Raw genomic sequence first — 21,396 nt, forward strand, 5'->3', positions numbered from 1 at the left:
GTGGTTTGCAGGCCCATGCTCAATCCACTGAGCTACACCAGCCAGGGCTCGAAGAGAAATGTTTAGACGTGATTAATGCACCAAGTGCATTAGCCATGCAAGTCATCCAAGAGATGGCAGAAGACAATCTTCATGCATTAGACAAATAACTTACTGATTTTGTCTAAGGGCAAGGCACTGTTCCAGGCTCTGAGAATATGTTAGTACACAACAAAATCCTGGCTGTTCTGGAGCTCACTTGGGGGAAGAAGTAGACAGACCATGAACAAATGTATCAAGTGCTATGAAGAAACAAGAAGCGGAGTAAAGAGGTAGAAAGTAGTAAGCAAAAGATCAGAAAGTAATGGGCAAGAGGTTGCTACTGAATGGTCATGGAAGTCCTCTTTGACGTCTGTGAAGAGATTTGAGCGAGCAATTTCTGCTAGGCCTTCCAATATCAAGGCACAGAGCATCCGTGAGAGGAAGAGCTAGGGTAGTAATTCTGACATGGGATAATGTATGGCATGTTAGATGAACTAAGAGGCCAATGGGACTGAAGCACAAGAAGGGAGGGGAGAAGTAGAGTGAGCTGAGATCAGACAGGTAGCCAGAGTCAGGGAGGTACTGCCAGGGGAGGGCAACTGTTAGAATTCAGGAGGAGATTAATGTCTACTGAGGGGTAATACACAGAAAGCTCCTAGCACAATACCTGGTACTGGGTAGGCAGTATGTATGTATGGTGTTTGTTCTACCATTATTACTATTAATAGCAACTGTGGCAGGAACAGTACAAAGAATCCCCGATGCGCTTGACCCAGATTTCCCAACTGTTTATTTTTACTACATTTTCCTTCTATGTGTGTAGGGGTTTTCCCCTGAACTGTTTAAGAGTAAATTGCAGAAATGATGCCCCTGTATGCCTAAATGCTTCAGTGCATCTTTCCCAAAACAAGGAATTCTCTTACAAAACCATATGACAATCACTAAAATCTGGAAATGAACATTAGTGCACTATTGTTATCTAATCTGCAGACCTTATTTGGATGTCACTTGTCCCAGTTATGTCTTTTATAGCAAAAGAAAACCCAAGATGACACATTATAATAGCTGTCATGTCTCGTTAGTCTCCGTAATCTGAAACTACACCTAATCTGTTCTGTATTTTTTGCCACTGATATTTCAAAATACTACAGACAAGTTATTTTATGGCATGCCTCTCAACTGGGATTTGTTTGTTTTTTCCTCATGAATAGGTCCAGATTATACGCTTTTTACATAAATACCACAGATGTGCAGCTGATTTCTTCCCTGAGCGTCTTACAAAATGCTCATTTTATAAGCAGTCTCAGAACTGGCAAGATGGCCTTTGAATATGTGGTTGAGGAGCTGTGTGCTGGTCTCTCCACTGTAAAAATACTATTTTACCCTTTGCAACCAATAAGCAAGTGGCTGGGAGATCCTTTGAGATGAAATATCCTGTTGCCAGATTTTCACTACTTGTCTCAGCATCCACTGAATTAGTTATTATGGTGGCTGCCATACGGTGATTTTTCTAATCCTATCTTTGCTTCTATAGTTATTAGTTGGCATTCTACTATTATAAGGAAGAGCTTTCCTCCCTTCTTTATTGCAATCAGTGCGATCATGAATACTTATTGATTTAACAGGTTATAATATTTACTTGTCTTGAGGCAGAAATTAGCTTAGATCGGACAGCGGTAGCCCCTACAGACTGTGTTCCTTGGCCTGTCTCCCTCAGTCTTTGAGCACTTCCGACTTTCTCCCTCTACAAGATGTTCTGGGCTTATGTTGTACTTTCTCTACCCCAGTGCCGAAGCCAGCCATTTCTCCAAAGAGCTCTTTGGCCATAATTATTACTATTTCAAATTCAATGTTTTCTATTACCCCAAATAAGAGGTTAATACCTTTTGTTGAATCTATTCCACCAACGGCAAACAATGTACCAACAGTTGACTTCCTAGGTTTTGTTCGAGGACTTTGTAACATGGGCCGTCTCTCTGGTAACAAATGATACTTCATTGCTTCCATAATTAGTTTCTGACATTCTATATCGTCCCGAAAAAGTGCATTATTTTCCATGTCTGCCAGGAACTAGGAAAAAAAAGTGAGCATGTACACTGAATGACCAAGAAATTGTTAAGTGTAAAATGATAAACTACATAGTTCACAAATGGAAGTAATCCCATTTTTAAAAACATCCAAATCTGGGCACCTATTTTAAAGTGAAATATGCAACACTTATAAGCTTTACATTTTATATTTCACTGAAAAGCACAAAACCGTGAGGGGTGAGTGGTATGCGATGGAATCTTGACAGTGCTTATCTCTGTGTCATAGAGAAACTGGTGCTCTGTTAACAGTATTTTTTTCCTACTTTTCTTTTTTCCAAATTTTCTAAAATAAATCACTTTACCTTCTTAATTAAAAATAATTTTAATGGAAGAGGAATTATTATAGGTTGGCTAATTAGAGTATATTTATCTGTCCTTTTAAAACAATCTTCAAACAACAGCTAAAACAAATTTACCAATTTCTTAGGAGGCAAAGAGCTCTAACTGGTGATTATTCTAAGAGAATTAATGTCATTTATGAGTCACCGAATCCTATTTTTTTACTTATGTAGTTTTGCATAAATGCATACACCCTTCCTTTAAAAAATGCATTTCTAAATAGAGTATGAGTTGAAGAACATTTTCATTTTCTTCCAGATGGAGAGCCAGTTCTGCATGAGCACCATTTATTAAAGGGTCCCCTTCATTTCCAGCTGAACGGAAGCTTGGCCATATGTTATGTTCTCATAAAGAGATTCAGGATAAATCCTGAAATGTCCGAGATTTTTTAGCCTATGTTTTCTTCTAGGATTTTTATGGTCTCGTGTCTTACATGGAAGTCTTTAATCCATTTTGAGTTTGTTTTTTGTACAGTGTAAGAAGTGGTCTAATTTCATTTTTTTGGCATGAATCTGTCCAGTTTTCCCAACACCACATGTTATGTGGATGCCTCTTCCTGGGTCTGGTGTTCTGCACTGGGGAGCCCGGCACCGCGTTGAGATCCCACACTCCTCAGGGGGAACCTTTGCAGCTGAAATATCCCTCCAGAATCTCAGCTGCTGCCTGTGGGAGTGGGGTGAGTGCCATTCATGTCTCCACCCTTCCTACCAGACTGCAGTTGGCAGTTAGACCAGTGTGAACAGAGTAGGAATGATAGGCCAGGTACTGAAGGTCACCCAGGATGGAAAGTCCTGGGTGCCTAGCAACAGGCAAACTAGGAAAACAAGTACTTTAGGTTAGGACCTTAACTGCCCTGCACCAGGCTGACCTTTCCACCCTTAGCACATTACTACTCATGTGGTTTAGACCCCCTGATATTTCATATCACTAGTCATGTAGTTTAGACTCCTTAGAGGAGGAGCAAGGTGGCTGGAGAATAGCCTCATATGACTCCCATATAAGCCTGTGTATAGCCATTCCCTTAAGCATTAAGCCCCAAGGACAATGTGGTTCTGGTCTGCATCAAATAATCCTAGGAACAAAGCATCAGGTCTGTTGAACACAAAGACAGAGTTTTGGTCAAACTAGAGACAACATTCAGGTTTCAGTTGTGTTTCAGCTTCAGGCCCAGAAAGGCAGCAAAATCAGATGAAGTTATGCCATGTCTGATATCAAGACCAGCTGCAATGACTAAGAACTCCTCCCACCCCAGGGCCAACCAATCAGCAGAGGCTACAACTCTGAAAGGACAGACCTGAAAAGCTGATGAATACTGTATCAAGATCTTCCCCTGAGACCTCCAACTAAAAACCCTTAAGACAAAGGACCCAGTGTGTGGTTGTGTGCTTCCTCTGTCTCTCTCTCTCAAGCACCCACGCTTTCCCCCAACCTCTTCTTTCCATAGGCCTGTTCTCTCTGGAGCACATTTGTGCCTTTTTTCCTAATCTTTCCCCAGTAGTGTTTTCTTTGCCTTTCTTCTAAGTTCCATGGGCCCTTCTTTTGCTTCTATAACTTGTTTCTTGAGCCCACACAGCCCAGCTGGCTCTCTTCTTCTACCTCTGTGACTTTCTAAATAAACATTTGCTTGTATTTGAGTCATGGCTCTGAAGTCTCTCTTAGCCAACACTCCAGGACTGAGTTATAACATCCGGTATCATTCGCCATTAACACCTCAATTTAGCTTCTTCTGTAAATCCTTAGTTATAAGACTTCTATTCAGCTAGTCTTCAGTTGGATACTCAGGTTGATTCTTATACATTTTAATTGTAACTCCAGTTTGGTTCTGGGAGGAAGTGAGTATAATATCCACCTAATCCACTACTGTCTCGGATCTCTTCATACCACTATTATTGATAGCACACAGAGCACTTCTCTGGTCCTCAAAATAATCCTGTGACTTGTCATAGAAGATGTTATCTCCACTTGACAGATGAAGAAACTGAGGTATGTGAATAGGCTAGGTCAAAGAGTTTTAAAATCTCAGACCTGGAACTGTTATTACATCTCATTAATTTATTTATCACCAGAATCCAGCTTTCAGTGAATACTTAATAAGTGTGTAGCAAATGAAGTAATCTTATTTTTCTGGTTCCTAGCAGCCAGTGTTCCTTTTATTAGCAGCTCTACTAATTCTTCAATTGATAGGCTAGTTTTATAGCAGAGTCAAATAAAATTACTAAACCCAAAGCAACAATGTTACTTAATTGATGCAATTTAGGTTACTTAGTTGATGTAGTCAGACCTGCTGGGTTGGAAACATAAGCAGAATTTTTTTTTAGCTCACTCTATTTTCACTTAAACACTTTATAGGAATATATGTAAAATTACCTTATGGGATAGAATAATAAGAAAAAAAACCTATAGAGAAGTATATATTAATGTAATTAACATAAAGTAAATACTCAAATTTTGTTGAAATGATGACATTATTTTTAAATAATCAAAAACTTGCTGCCCTGGCTGGTGTAGCTCAGTGGATTGAGCGTGGGCCTGGGAACCAGAGTATCGTGGTTCAATTCCTAGTCAGGGCACATGCCTGGGTTGCAGGCCAGTTCCCAGCAGGAGATGCATGAGAGGCAACCATACACTGATATTTCTCTCCCTCTCTCCTTCCCTTCCCTTCTAAAGAAAAATAAATAAAATTTTTCTTAAAAAATGATTTAAAAAAACTTGCTTACTTGTGGTGCAAGAAGAGGTAGCCTAATATAAGCTAAAAGTTTACTGAGATCTTTCCGTCTCTGTTCCAGATCATGGCGGACCCAGGTAAGAAGTGCGTTCAGTATCGTCTCTTCATTAGGGATGTTCATGTCGTCACTGGCCAAGAGCTTTGCAATCTCACTGGCTGGTAACAATACAAATTCTTGGTTTCTAATTACTTCCATGAAATGTTCCTGGAGAGGAAATAATATCATATAAACAATACTGGTTTTTTTTCTGTCCATCAATTTATTTAAAAGAAACTAAACATTTCTGAAATAGATGTCAAAACCCAGTTTATACTTTATAACTTCCTTACAGTTTATTACTGCTTGCTAGGAAAGAAACACAGTAGGAAAAAACATTTAACCTATAGCCACGTTGTTAAACTTTTTATTTCTATATTAGGTAGAATTAAAGTGTTGTATCATTTATTACATTTTAAATGGGCATGGGACTTTTAGCTATTACTTTGTTCAAGTTGGGGATTAATTTTCACATGCTTTTCAAAGGAAGATTAAAAAGTTAGACACTGAGATGGATGATGCTCAAACATTAAAAGCTAGTTTAGATTTGTGGTTGCTGTAGAATTTGGCCAACAGTGGAGCCAAAGACCTGGGGGTGCCGTGTGGCTATTTCTCTTGCTCAGAAATGGCCTCCGTGCTGGCTAGATTTCCCGAGACCATTCTGGACCACACAAATCTTCTCAGACTCTGCCTGGGGAAGAGTATGTGTCCTTAGGGCTATCCTAAAATCAAACTGGCCTTTAAGGATGTTTTAATGCTATTTTTCAGATCACACAGGATTTTAGATCTGTTTTGAAAACTTTATTTTTTTCTGATCTATGTACAAAGTTCTATTGGTCTCACAGGAAAACAAGAGCCAAAATAAAAGTGGTGACCTAGAATGCAGTGGGACTCCAGGACCTTATACTGAAGGTGATTCAGTACTGGCCACATATAAGAATCGTGTGACTTTTAATTTGAAATGAGAAATAGAAATGCCCTTAGATGTGAAAGAGTGACTTTTCCTAGGCTTTTATGCTAAGCAATCTAAAGAGAAGGGCAATTTACTCTCTGCTGTACAAGATTACAAGTCTTAATGCATGGATTAATTACATAGTTATAATATAAATGCAAATGCTAGACAACCCGTCCCTTAATGTTTTCCTTACACTTCCTACTGTGCTCTGACTGTCTCAGCATGCAGAGTTATGGGAAAACAGCTAAGGCTATTTAAATTAGAGCTACAGATAAGGACTATCAATACTATCTTCTATATTAAAATGAGAACTATATTTTCCACACAGCCTGAAGTAACCCTAGTTAGGTACTGAGCTAAAATATATCTTGGGCTGACATTCTTTTCTGTAGAAATCCTTAAGAGGAAAACTATACATGAATAATTAACTAAATTCAATTGCTTCACTTCATCATGATTTGTTAAAGATGCCAAAATGACTCTGTTTTAAATGACTGATTATCCTTTTCAGAAATATAGTTTAATAAAACCTCAGTGCTGGAATGACTTCAAGCAAACTGTTTGGTGCCATCCACCACACACTGACGTTCCGAGATGATCTGGTAGCACAGAGCAAGAGCTGTAACAATGCTGACACTCTCAACCCAGTCGTCCTACAAGTAGTTTAGTCCTTAATAAATAATTCACAAGAGGATTAAAAAAAGCTGATGTTTTTCTAATGATACTTATCTGTATCATTATTTATAATAGTAAAAAATGATGAATAGCCTAAATGTCCAGCTATACGGGGTTATAACTCAATGGACTATTAAGTAGGGCTTACAAATTTAAAGAACAAAGATCCTACAGGTACATGGGAAAATGTTTATTCTAAAATGTTAGGTGAGATTCTGAAGAAATGGAATATACATTTCTAATTGCTCAAAGGTATAGTGTACAGCACAGTCAACATTTATACAACACGGATGTAACTGTTGCCATACTTTCATATGGTATTAACTGCATTTCATCAATGAGAAAAACCTATTATATAAATATTCATTCAATTGTTTATGTGTTGATATATCTCTTTCAGTAGTTCCCTTTCCATTCTAGTACAATTTGCACTTAGTAAAAATTGAGTTTGTTACAAAAACTTATGGAAATACTACTGAAGTTAAGGTTAAACAAAAGCACTTTTCCACAGTATTTGCTTTTGAAGCAGGTATTTGAGCAGAATTCAATGTTTTTATAGGTTTTCTAGATTATGAAACAAAACTTTAAGTTTAAAATTAAATGCTTATATTTATTTTATAAATCCCTAATGGCATTAAGTATCTGTAATGACAAGACTAGTCTTGGACACTCTCATAGAGGGCCAACGACTTGCTCCAGGTCTCCTCCAGTGGCAGTCAGAACAAGAACAGAGGCTTCCGGATTTCAGGATTACAGGAAGGAACTCCTCATCCTTTGCTACTGGTATTCATTCAGGATCAGCAAGCACCTCAAGTACATGCCCCGCTTCCTGGTTGTGACAACTGGATTCACTGTGAGGAGTCAGGCTTACTCCACATTCCGAATCCTCTCTGTGGTACCAACAGCTGTCGCACTACCAAACACTTGCTAGCATTATGCCCCTTTCCCCTTTGGAATAGTTTTTAAGCAAATGAAATTACTGAGGGATTTATTTAAATTGAAGATTGAATTCTGTTACACATTTTCATTCAGTTCCCATAGCAACAATTCAAATTACACAATCTACCTCTAAATTACTTATCGTTATTAAAATTCAATTTTATGTCTCTGTTGCAACTGAGTAATGTCAAACAATGGCTTGAGATAAAAAAAAAAACAAAACTACAACCAATTGGCTATGAAAAGAGCTTTAAAAACATCAAGCTAATTTAAATTTATGTCTAAGTCTTAAAACAGCAGTGCCTCTACTGTAAACAACAGGAATGACCTAAATGCATACAAATGTTTCCACATGAATAAAACTCCTTCCTAAGAAAAGAGTTATTACTTAAATTATGAACTGGTAATAAAGGTAAGACATATCCAGTTTATTTTATCCATATTCATGTTATTCTAAAAAGTATTTGACCTTGAAATGAGAACTCTGCAAGGTTAAAATGAGAATTCTACCAGGAAGAATAAAGAGAGAGGGAGAAGAGTCTTTCAAAGGACTTAATTTAAAGGATGTGCTCTGACCAGTGTAGCTCAGTGGACTGAGCACAGGTCTACGAGCCAAAAGGTCACCAGTTCAATTCCCAGTCAGGGCACATATCTGGGTTGTGGGCCAGGTCCCCAGTGGGGGACATGTGAGAGGCAACCACACATTGATATTTCTCTCCCTCTCTTTTTCCTTTCCTTTCCCTCTCTCTAAAAATAAATAAATAAAATCTTAAAATAAAAGAAGGGATGTTAACCTACTACCGCTCTAGATCTCTATAGTACTGCCCTGTCCTACACTCTCTTATTTTTTCGCTTGAAGCACTGTGACCATCACAAACAAGAACATTTCTGAAAAATAATTATACCACAGGGAGAAAAATGAATAATAAAGGTTGTGCTTTTGTATAAGTGTTTTTGTTCCTTCACATAAATCTCTAATGTGAAGAGGCTAAATCTATATAATGATGAAGACAGTGTCATTTACTGACTGGATAAAGTACGTGTCAATCACTGTTTCAAGTGCTAAACTTCTATTAACTCATTTAATCTTCATATTAAGCTTAGGAAGTAGGTAGAATTAACTTTCCCAATAGTTGTAAATATCTACTCTTACAATATTCCCAGGTCTCTATTTCTCTACTGAAGGATTCCTAAGTACTTGTCAGAAGGATGGGGGATGGAGGGGAGGGCAGACAAAAACATCTCCTAAAGGCAGATAAAATTAGTAAATGGAGAACTGTATATGTGTATGTGAATGTTGACATTCATTCTTCCCTTAGACACTGAATTGCCTTAAATAAAGCATTTAAAGCAAGAGTCTTCAATCACTGTCCAGAAGTAAAGATGTGCATGTGGACAGATGGTTATTCCCTAAAAATCCACACACTTTCCCTTCCCCAAGTCTCTCTGCTATTAAGACCATGGAGGTTGGCCTTAACCATAGGCCCTCAACATGTCCTTATTTTCTTGTTGTCCTAAGTCGGTCTGTACCCATTATGCTCCAGGCTTCTGAATTAGACCCCCCCTCTGTGATTTATTTTGAGGATGTAATTTGCTATAATTAGTACAACATCTTTCTATATACCTGAAAACACTTCTTACATAAGAGGTTTATCTGTGATAAAGAGCCTTCCCGTGTTCTGCTCCCGTACTGCATGAATACTGAACAGTCACACTCACCAACTTCCGCAGTGAATATGGGGACAATTCTGAAATTCATCCACGTGCTACAAAGTAAAATGTTTGCTGGCAATTCTGCTTTAAAAACATCAGATCTGAAAGTCTTAAGTGGAATAGTCGTAGGCCACTGTTCTTAGTGACTGTGAAAATGTAAGGCTTGACTCATATGTCCAGGACATATATTACTTGGTGCTTTTCCCTCATAACTCAAGGACATTGAACACGCTGGACAGTGAACCTGAGCCTCAAGACATGCGGCAGAGCCGTGGGTAAACAGCAACATGTAGATAAGGCCGCAACAATACAGAATAAGACAAAGAACATATGCTTTCCTGCTTTTCAAGAAATACATACCATAGTATAATTGTGAGCCACTTTATGCAAATCTGTACAACCTTGGGCATCAGCAAAAGAACGGATTCCAAGACAGTTGGACGGGTGAAGCTGTTTCATTAAAAACTTACAGCACGCTTCCACAACCTGTGAGAGCTGAAGGAGACAAGCTGTAGACAGCAGGCACTCAATATTATCTTCTTTTAACTCAAGGCGGCCTTAATGATAAAAAGAAATTCCATTAACTATGGAATTATATTAACCTCAGTTTATAAACTAATTAGTTAATAGTAATAATTCTAAATAATAACCCATTATATGCATTTCAGACCTAGATGATTTAATATATTCTAAAAAGAAAAAAAAAATCCCAACTATAAAAAATTCACTCCTTGTTACTCCTGCTAAAATAAAAAACTAATAGCTCCTTTTCAGAATTTTTAAAGGATGATTTAATTAGTAAAATATCTATTTTACATACTTCAAATTAAATGCAATAATTTAAACACATATAATTGATTTAATAATTATATTTTAACATTTTAAAATATCATTCAATGGCTTAATTATGATAACCACTTCAAAAGTTCTTATACATAGATCTTAACTTAAACAGGTATCACCAAGGGTGGTGATTATAATAGCAGAATTAACTGTTAACTATTGAAGACTTTATTAAAAGCAGAAATCTGAAATCTCATAATACAACAAAAATTTAAAACTCTCAGATTTATATTACCTGTATATGCATACTGAATCAGGGACCACAGTGAATTCGGTTCTACGCCTTCCATTTTTATTTCTTCCTGTCTTGCTTCCCTAACATCATTAGTAAACATGGCAGCAAAATAATCTGAGACAGAGGACAGCACCAATCTGAGAAGAGTAGAAGAAAAGAAAAATCCATGATCACACTGAAGTTCATGTTCATTAACAAATGCTGCTTGTACAAAGTTCTGTACAAGTTTGTAAAAATTATTTGTAAAATAATTTATAATGTGAACTGAGACAAAAAATGTCTTCCCCCAAAAGTACACTGTATGCTGAGAATCACAGGAAACATATCCTACGTGTGATGAAAAAAAAAAAATCCTACTTTTGCTACTCTCTCTCTCTCTCTCTTTGTTACCCATAAAAAGTGCATGGTACTGAGAAATGCCTTTTAAGTCTGACAAATTGCTTTATGCTCTAGTTCCTCCCTTTGAATAATAAATGATCATTACTGAAAATTTTCTGCTGAGGTAAGTGATTTATTCTTTCATTACTCAAATACCAATTTCTAACATCTAGGGAAAGAAAAGCTACAAGCCCACAGCACTAAACTGACTATAGATATAAAAGGGGCAAAATATAAAGGTTGTTTTCTGTTCATCACTTTGAAAATAATCTGTTTTTTAATTTAACCATACAAGTAGTAAATATTTGGGGGACATTTGAAAATGGTTTTAGCAACTTATTTTTAACTTTTATGATATTTATTATTGTAGTATATTAAATTTTGTTATAAAGTTACAATATTTTTATTATAATACTACAGAACTATAACATTTTGTTATAATATAATATTCTATAATAGCTATGTTTCTAGATTTTTGATAGTTACATATAATAGTAAATAGGCTATAAATATGTATTTTTAAAACATGCATTTTTCATTTATTAATGTTTTGAGGATACTTCCATGTCAGCACATTTATATATATTTACTTTATTCATATTTTTAAAGAAATAGAGATTATGATACAAATAATGGTTAAAATTCCCTGGTTTCTCTCTAATTCCATTCTCCTTCTTCCCCAAGAGTGCAATGCCGAGTCCTGAGGTTTGCAAATTGCTCTCCAAAGTGCTGTGCCTACTTAGACCCCTAGCAGAATTGTATAAGAGCTAATTTAATATTTCCCCAGAATACTGTCAGATGTTACAAGTTTTGGCCATCTGCAGAGTATTAAATGGAATCTCACTGTTTAAATCACCTGATTGCTCGTGTGGTTGAAGATTTTTTCAAATGTATGGTCATCCAGTTTTCTTCTTCCTAGAATTGCTTAGTCATTCATTTACTCACTGAACAAATACTAATGCATATCTGGTAAGTAATGGTTACTGTTCTAGATACTTAAGATGATATTGGTGTAAAAACATACACAAAAGATCCCTTTTCCCACTGAGTCTTACACTGTAGAGAAGGGAGACTCTGGAAGGGAGACAAACACTGTACAGCAGACGTAAACTCTACAGTACCTTAAAAGTGATTTAGTTCCATGGGGGAAAAGAGTCAGGTAAAGGCATATGGGGAGTGGGAGGTGGTTTAAATAGATGGTTTCACTGGAAGGTGACGATTGGGCAAAGAATTGAAGGAGGTGGAGGAATTAGTCATGCAGGAATCTGGGAATAGCATTTGGGCAGAAGAGCAGCCAATGCAAAAATCCAAAGGCAGGAGCAGCATGCAGAGCACACACAGGAACAGTAAGGGGTCTGTGTGGCTCAGAGTGAGCAAGGAGAGCAGCAGGACAGAACATTACGGAGGGAACTACAGGCTGCATCACACCACCACTGTGAGGTCTTGGGCTTTCACACCCAGTGACATGAGGAGTCACTGAACAGTTTGATCAGAGGACTGACCAAATCTGAGTTCATTTTCAAGGATCACTCGGGTGCTATGTGGAAAACAGGATGTAGGGGAAAGGAAGCAAAGGAAGGAGACTGGTCAGGAGTTTCTTGCATTGGTAACCTAAGTGGCATGGTGATGGCTACGTAAGTGTGACAGGAAAGGCAGTGAGTTCTGTTTTGGAAGTACAGAACTGGAGATGCCTCTATGGAATTCGGGTTGAAATATCTTTTCTAGTAAATGGATGCTCATAACATGGACTTTTTTTGTCACAATATGTAATAGCATCTCATGCTAATTAAGTTACTGAAAACTGTAAGACCAAGGCCATTCCTCCTGATTTTACTTCTACTTTGGAGACTGTAAAAAAACCTTTGGGACAGAGTGTTAATTAATTCTGAAAGGCGTAACAAAACCTTTGGGATCATAATGGTGATTAACACTGAACAATTGACTATGGAATTGTCAGAAGTAAAATAATGTCTTGTTTTTTATTAAACAGCTCTTTTTTCCTTTTCTTGTGTCAAGAAATAATACTTCATTTGTGCTAAAGGCCTACGTTGCCTGACACCACTGCTTTCATAGTTCTTGGGGGTCAGCAAACAGAAGTTGCGAAAATGGAGGTTATTTAAAACCCAGGCCAAACAATACTGACTGGTCTGAAGCTAGTGTGTTATGTTTACGGCTCTACAGAGGGAAAGTAACCCTTTTGGGGCCATTGAATGTGTAATGATTTCATATGTACTATTTTCTTTGCAGAAATTCCATGAAATGTACCCCTTCCTCGAAACATTCTGTCCTAATAATCAACTGGAATAAGTTACCTCAAATATGCATAACTAAATTATCAAGGAAATATTTCACACATATAGAAATTTAGGAAACAGTTACCTATGAGCTGGAATTCTGCGATCACCAGCAACTAGAATTACATCACACAACTGTTTATGCCTCAAATAGTTTTCCATCTTTTTAAATGTTTGCTCAGCATGATTAAGGGCTTGGAAAAATTCATCTGATGAACATGGCTCCATAGTATGGCAGGATGATAATGTCTGACTGCTATTGGAAGTCCTGAAAGAAAAGAGAACACACCTTTTGAAATATCACTATTACATTAAAAAGATCTTTCCCACCAAGTCCCTTTCAAGCCTTCAAAAGTAATAGTAGTAATCAGTGCTACCAGCCAATATTAATATAGAAAGAGTCATCATTTTTGTCTTTTAAAATCAATGATGGCTCAAATCATATATGTGTCTTGCAAACACTGTGAATGAATGTGACATCTGTTAGTTAACAGCGACACATATTCTTTATAGTGTCTGCTTCTGAGGTCTCTTCTCTGGTCAGCATAACATCTCTGCTGAAAAAGAGCCAAGCTATATTCATATTAATAGCTACATCACCTAACAGTATATTTAATTGTGTAAGAGGTCATTTTTGGAAGACAGAAAGGCAGATATAAATCCAAGTCATCCTTTACTTAAAAATGGGTTAGGTTCCACACTTACTTAAAACATATTTAAAATATGAAATAAACTGTCATTAAAAAAACATGTTATAACTAATTCATTTCATTCTCTGGTTAGTCTTCAAAAGCCCAGATAAACTATAACTTATAGGTTAAAGGTCTTTGATGGCCTAATCTAAAAATTATTTGAAATGGACAAATTATAATTTGAAAAGTATGAGTTCTGTCTTTATAAGATTTACTGATAGTCAAAAATTAAAAAGATTGGGATTAAGAATGAAATAATAAACTCACTATCCTCCCCCTCCCCTCCAAGACCTTCTCCACGATCACTTGAATTAAGTAATCAACACCTGTTGGCTATGCAATGCACTACCAAACCACCAACTGTGCTATAACTTAGTTCTCATTTCTCACCAGGTTCACTTTTAAGAATATTATGATTCTGACAAATGCTTTGTTCAGTCAAACCTCATTCTATCTTAAGAGAATTTTCTTAATGCAAATGTCTAATAATCCTACAAAAAGAAGTCATTGGGTCTTTTACTTTTAAAGTAAAGGGAACTGAAGCCAAGGAGATTAACAGCTTGCCAGGAGTCACTGAGTTCATTCACAGCAGAAGTAGGACTGTTGCAGAGACTGCTGTGTGTTGGCCAAAACAGCTTTTCCTCTTCCTCGTGGGCATATAGCTGGACTGTTTCTCAGCCTTTCTTGCCGAGAGGCGTGGTCTTATGGTGGAACGCACAGCATCACCTCACAGCTACAGTGGCTAAGAGCAGGTATGCCTTTTCTATTCTTTCTGCCTGTATTCCTGAGTTGAACAGAGAGGCCTGAGGGCTCAGATGAAGGAAGAGGTAAAATACACACATGGAAGGTCACTCAAGTGAGCGCACTCACACTGACTGTGCTCACGAGAACTCTCACAGCACACTGAGAATGACCAGTTTTGGAAGTTAGTGGTGACGAGAACTCTCACAGCACACTGAGAATGACCAGTTTTGGAAGTTAATGGTGCCGTGACTACTGCATATCGCTACCCAAGTGCTCCCAGTGCAGTGCATTCTCAGTGCCAAACAAAAGCAGGCCTTAAAAAATGTTCTTGGAGAATAACTGTCAATAATAATAATAAAAGCACAATATATACTATCTAGAAAGGATTCATTGTGTACTGAGTATTACTAATGTAATGACTTGGAAAGGCCAGTACGACATGCTCAACTTTACATTTAAGATCATTAACATAAACATGTATTGAGTAATGTATAACTATATGTTGCTTATATATATAAATGAGAATTAGAAACCATTTGAAAATCTAACAGGAAACATATACAAAAAATAATAATGGTGGCTGCGATGAATAACAGTTTGAAGATCTGAAACACTTTTCCAGTAACACAAAGCTTTATACTGTCAAAATACTGACAAATGATTATAAGAGCATTAATAATCTAAGGATTAGAGAAAATTAGAACATCTAATTTTCATAAGCTACAAATTCTTTCAAGGACAAGATAAAGTGAAGTAAATAAATCAAGTATGGTACTTCTTTCCTAGGTTTCTATATTTTATATCACATTTCTTATACTTTATGTAAAATTCTCAGTAATAACCAGAAGACGAATTAGTTGAATATTTTTTGAGTGAAGTGCCATCATCAAACATCACTGCTGATCAATGTTAAGTTCTAAAAGAACAACAGCATTTTTGTAACACTATCCTCGCTGAGTTTCTACAGACCAGCTTTGGTGTTGGTATAAGCCCAGTTAATACACAGGCCATCCCTCTTCTCATCAGGGATACTCGGGGCGTGGGTTCTTCAACCTCTGGCATGAATCCAGATAAGCAGGGGGGCATTTCAGCATCTGTGTTCAGAGCCTCATTCTTGAAAACTGATTTACTAGGCCTGCGGTGAGACCTGAGCACCCTATTTTTAAAAGCCCTAAAGGTGATCCAATGTCACAGGCTAAAGACCACGGCCTGATGTGCACATTAGGTAACAGACAGACACGTCACACACATCAGCATGAGAGGAACTTACACGTTCAAAACACTGATTAATTAGGTACTTCAAACGTGCAAAGTGAATTTCTTTGAACAAAATATTTCAAATGAACTACTAGAACTTCATGGAATATTTGTTATTTTCAAAGTGAACAGAAAGGTAAAACATCAAATCACTTATATATAAAACACATTAACAAAACAACAATTCATGAATCTAAAATGTTTCAACCTTCGTTGTTTGCTGTCAAGGCTTCACCTGCCTTCATATGTTAAATAAACGTATTATTTCAATGTGACAATTAATTCCCTGAGATTTCTGGACACAGCAATCACTACCCCTCCTCCAAATGAAGGACCAAAGAAGTGTAGGCTTCTCATTTGTATCCAATGAAAAAGCGAAGCCGTTTGTTTACAAAAGGAGCATGAAAGAAGAGGGAACAGGTCCGGCTACCTGGCAAATTTTAAGAGTTGCACAGCTTTCTAGCATTTCCTCTTTGTTATTTAAAAATTGGGGACTCTGAATATACATTTTAACCATGTAAAAATTTACTAAGAAATAATTTAGTGCACATACATACAACTGTAGGACCTTAGGCACTTGGATAGTGACAGAGAATTTTTACATCTAGATCACAGGTGGCAAACACAAGGCCCTCGGGCCTTGGGCCAAATCTGGGCCTCGGGGCCCAGAGGGTACCTCATTGGAAGATCATTAAGTGAAATAATGAACGCACAGCCCTAATACAATTGCACTTTTTATGGCCAATGAAAAGGCCTGTAATCTTGGTCTTTTGTCTTCATATAATGTTGATTGGTAGGCTGTCTTTTTGAAAAAAATTGTAGTTACTGATCTTAGAAAGAGAGAGGAATGGAAAGAGAGAGAGAAACGTTGATTTGTTGCTCCACCTATTTACGCACTCAACATGTAAGGTTGATTCTTACATGTACCCTGACTGGGGATCGAACTTGCAACCTTGGTAAATTGGGACAACACTCCAACTGAGATACCTGGTCAGGGCTGGTTGGTTGTCTGTTTAAAAAATGATGCCAGTGTTACCAATTTTTATAACTAAGTTTCACACTTTGTAGTTACAGTAGCAAACTCAGCAGACACCCTAACCCACAATACAAACATCTGGGAATAGGTCATTCTAGTTAAAGGCCTTCCTAATTAAAGTAGCAAACTCAGTAGACACCCTAACCCACAATACAAACATCTGGGAATAGGCCATTTATGAAGCATTGAAAATATATTTCTCTGTGATTTCTACAAATAGCAGAGATTTGAAGTACATCGTAGAATTTAGATGAGTAAGGAGGAGAAGAGGAGTTGGGACTGTCCCTTTAAGAAGAGGACAAGGCAATTGCATAAAGAGAAAGGACAAGAGGCAAAGAAAAATACTACCATCGCCTTTTTTCTTCTCAAGACAAATATTTTCTGATTTTGGAATTTAATAGGCTTCTTTCCCTCCCCTGGTTCTATGGCCAGAATATCTGTGGTGAAGAGAACAAAATGTTGTTTATAAGAATCAAGTTTTCTTAAATAATAACCAGGGTGAAGAGGAAGGGCCAGTGGACACTCCCATACAATACTGGTGACAATTAAAATGGCAGCAATATTCCTGATATGACTTTGAGAATACAGATTAAAAACTCTAAAAATGTGCATCCCCTTGGGACTTTATCCAGAGAAAGAATCATCTGTTTGTACAGAGATATAACTACAGAGAGGGTTTATCACAGGTTGTTTCTGACAGGAAAATACTAACCACCTAAATTCCAAAAAAAAATAGAACATTAATTAAAGAAACAAAAATTATATCTGTGCACGGGAGAATACGATGCAACCATTTACAAAGATGTAAGAGAACTATGTAAAGTCACGGAAAGCTGTTTCAGTGGATATCAATTGTTTGCGTCTATCCAAAATTCCTTCTATGGTAACAGACCCACCCCTGCATTTTGGGAAACTGTCCATGTCCTGCCTCAGTCCACGTGGCTTGGGCAGGGTTGAATCTTCCCCAGTGCAGAAGTAAGCAAGGAACTAAGGCCTGACCGGTAAGAGTATCATATCTCCTGGCAATCAGAACCAATTTCAAGATGGTTGTTGTCATTCTTTAAAAAGTCACTCTCTTCACACTGAGGTGGCTACACTGATAAAAAGAAAACGTGAAGCTGCTAGTGGTTTTTATTTTATTTTATTTTATTTTTTTTGCCATCACGAAGGAAAAGGTAATCTAGAGAGAGAGAGAGAAATAGATTTCTGGTGTTCTTTGAGGATCTGGATCTAGCCATGTCTAAAGCTAGGCTCCATTACTGGACTTTTTATTTACTTATATGAGCCAAAAACTTAGCTTTTGTTTAAATTAGTTTGAGTTGGGCTTCTATCTTTTGCAACCAAAGTCCTTATTTTAATATTTATAATAGGGCAAAGAAAGCAGGTTGCAAAACAGTCTGAACAATAAGACTGAGATTTTTATTCTAAAAACATGCTTTGTATTATGTATGTATAGAAAATATACTGGAGCCCTGGGTGGCGTAGCTCAGTGGATTGAGCTCGGGCCTGCAAACCAAGGGATCGCGGTTCGATTCCCAGTCAAGGCACATGCCTGGGTTACAGGCCAGTTCCCAGTAGGGGATGCATGAGAGGCAACCATACATTGATATTTCTCTCCCTCTCTTCTTCCCCTCTAAAGATAAATAAATTTTAAAAATCAAGTAAAATATTTTAAAAAAGAAAATATACTGGAAGGACACTTCTCCAAATTGTTATGGTTATTTTGCAGTGGGAGGGTAGTTAGTGATTTGTATTTTTTCATTTTGCCTATTTCTATTTTCCAATGTCTCTGATAAAAATAGGATGTAATATGGAAAAAATCTAATTGAAAAATGAGATGCAAAGAATTCTTGAGAGCTCTATTCAGCTGTCTTCCCCTCTTGTGCTCTGTTCATTGTAACCTGAACCACTCCTCACTTGCACCACAGTAATGCGTTTCAGCTGGACACACTTAGCCGGACACACCTACTTACACAGGTAGAAACCACATTTCTGAACTTCTCTCGCAACTAGCTGTGGCCATGTGACTGGGTTTTCAACAATGGGACATGGGCAGAATTGATATATGCAACTTGTGTTACTTGCTTAACGTCTTCCTTTTTTTTCTCTGGTCTTTTCCATAAGCTGGAATATAGAGGGGGAGTTGAGTAAGCTTTGACCATAGGGGAAGGGAAACACCTTGCAGGATAGAGAAACAATATGGAAGAAATCTGGGTCTCTGAGTGAACTTGTGAAGCAGAGCTAATATATTCTTACTTGGTTTAAATAATAAATTCTTACTCTGTTTAAATCAGTCAGTCAATTTAAGTCATTTAACACTATGAATGCTGACTAATACAGCATACAGATAGGTATCAGGGGTTCACGAATTGCTTGAACTGTATACAAAATATGCAACACACACACATACATGCATGCACCTGCACACACACCGAGTGCTTTCCGGGGACAGGTTCCATAGCCCGTGTCCAGGGAAACCAGACTATGACTGGGTATATATGTTTGAGGAAAGACAATGCCATTCGTCCATCCCAGACACAAGTGCGTTATAGTTCAAAATCTGCCATCTCTGGAAACTAAATGTTTCATGTGGAAATGCAGAAAATTTTAATTTCAAACCAAACCAGAGTGGTTTAAACAAGGAGATGTAGAGACAACACAAAGAGGGTCAAGAAAAAGGAGAGGGCTCTGGAGAAAAGCTGGTATTACAAAGATAACCCCGCGCCTGCAGAGGAGGACCTAAATGCCTTCAGACTGAGTCAAAGAATCGCAGATCATCTGATCAAGACTTCGAGAATCTCTGTAGTTGAAACACAGACTAGCAAGCAACCAATAACACAGGTCTGCTGACAGTAGCTAAAGATTTGAGGACGTGTCAAAATAATATGCCTGTAAGCCAGCCAGGCTTGCTGTTTTTGAGAACCAGGCTAAGAAAATTAACTGAAGAGAGAAGCTGACACTGGTCAGAAGCAGTCATTAACTATAATGTTAATCCAAGTTGAACACGGTGATTAAATGAATAGTCACAGAGAACTACCTACTGGTATGTAAGCATGAAATCTACATATTAATTGTTTGGGTACAAAATGCAGCAATTTCCAAGTGATCAAGGTCAGTATCAACAGTGGTAGGTCTGGTTGGTAGTATGTATCCCTGATATGATGCGATGAAAATGCCACTTTACTTCTGTGGTCTTCCTCCCCAAAACTCACCACCTCAGTCCATTTCTGACAAACACATCACACAAATCCCAACGGAATAAGACATTCTACAAAACAACTATCTGACCAGTACCCAAAAGTGCCAAAGCCATAAAAAAAAAGGGAAGTCTGAGAAACTGTCACAGCCCAGAGGAGACTAAGAATGATGACTAAATGGAAGGAGGAGACATGATGACTAAATGGAACATGGCATCCAAGATAGGATCTTGCAACAGAAAAAAAGACATTAGGTAGGAATTAAGTAAATATGAATAAAGTATGGACTTTAGTTACCAATAAAGTATCAATATTAATTCATTAATAGTAACCGATGCACCATACTAATAAGATAAGAATAATAGGGGAAACTGGGTGTTGGGTATATAGGAAGTCACCATATACTATCTCTACAGTTTTCCTATAAATATGGAACTGTTCTAAAAACATAAAATTTATAGCTGAAGTGCCATCCCATAGGCAAAAAGGTGGCGGACTTGGTCCCCAGTCAGGGCATACACTAGGTCGCGTGTGCGATCACCTGTCGGGCAACTACAAGAAGCAACTGATGGATGTTCTCTCTCACTCTGATGTTCTGCTTCTCTCTCTCTCGAATCAATAAACATGTACTCAAGTGAGGATAATAAACAGATACATATAATTGATTTGTTTAAGTGCAGTTTTATTTTACTTACTAACTTTGAGGGAGTTAGCCTTTCTGTGCCTTATTGGCTTGTTCTGTAAAATTAGACTACAGGGTGGGCAAAAGTAGGTTTACAGTTGTGAGTCCCTGAAACACGGAGTTTATTCTTGTATCATTATTTATTAATTACTGTATCATTTTCCATAGTAACAATTATAAATCTAGTTTTGCCCAACCCAGTACAATAGCAGCAATCTAACTCAGAAATTGTTGTGAAGACCAAGTGAGTTAATATACTAAAGTGCTTAGAACAGTGCCTCACAGAGAGTAAGCACCCAGTCAGCATTAACTGTATCACTGTATTATATTATTATTTTTGAATATTTATAAAGTACAGTAATACTTTGTGCATATTTATTAAAAATAGTCTGGCACTAAAGTCTAACTTTATTTTAAAAATCTGAAATGAATTTACCCCAATTAAAAATGTCAAAAGTTATATAGTTTCAAAGCTGGCACTTCGAGTGAAGTGTAAGGTGTGCTGGTGTCATGGTCACGTGGTGGGCCACGTGTACACCTTGCT

General features: G+C 37.4%; 1 protein-coding gene across 2 annotated transcripts in view; it reads right to left on the bottom strand.

Moving 5' to 3' along the window:
- The window catches only part of KLHL5 (kelch like family member 5), a 68,302-nt gene that overhangs the window by 27,628 nt on the left and 19,278 nt on the right, over positions 1–21,396 (bottom strand). For both annotated transcript variants that reach the window (XM_037064327.1, XM_037064328.1), the window contains 5 exons: positions 13,330–13,512; positions 10,573–10,709; positions 9,855–10,051; positions 5,168–5,380; positions 1,905–2,091 (listed from right to left, as the gene is read on the bottom strand). In XM_037064327.1, the coding sequence (XP_036920222.1) occupies positions 1,905–2,091; positions 5,168–5,380; positions 9,855–10,051; positions 10,573–10,709; positions 13,330–13,512 (917 nt within the window). The remainder of the gene's footprint in view (positions 1–1,904; positions 2,092–5,167; positions 5,381–9,854; positions 10,052–10,572; positions 10,710–13,329; positions 13,513–21,396) is intronic.

This window comes from Sturnira hondurensis, unplaced genomic scaffold, assembly GCF_014824575.4.
Source record: "Sturnira hondurensis isolate 20B ecotype Veracruz unplaced genomic scaffold, ASM1482457v3 Scaffold0015056, whole genome shotgun sequence".
Taxonomy (NCBI): domain Eukaryota; kingdom Metazoa; phylum Chordata; class Mammalia; order Chiroptera; family Phyllostomidae; genus Sturnira; species Sturnira hondurensis.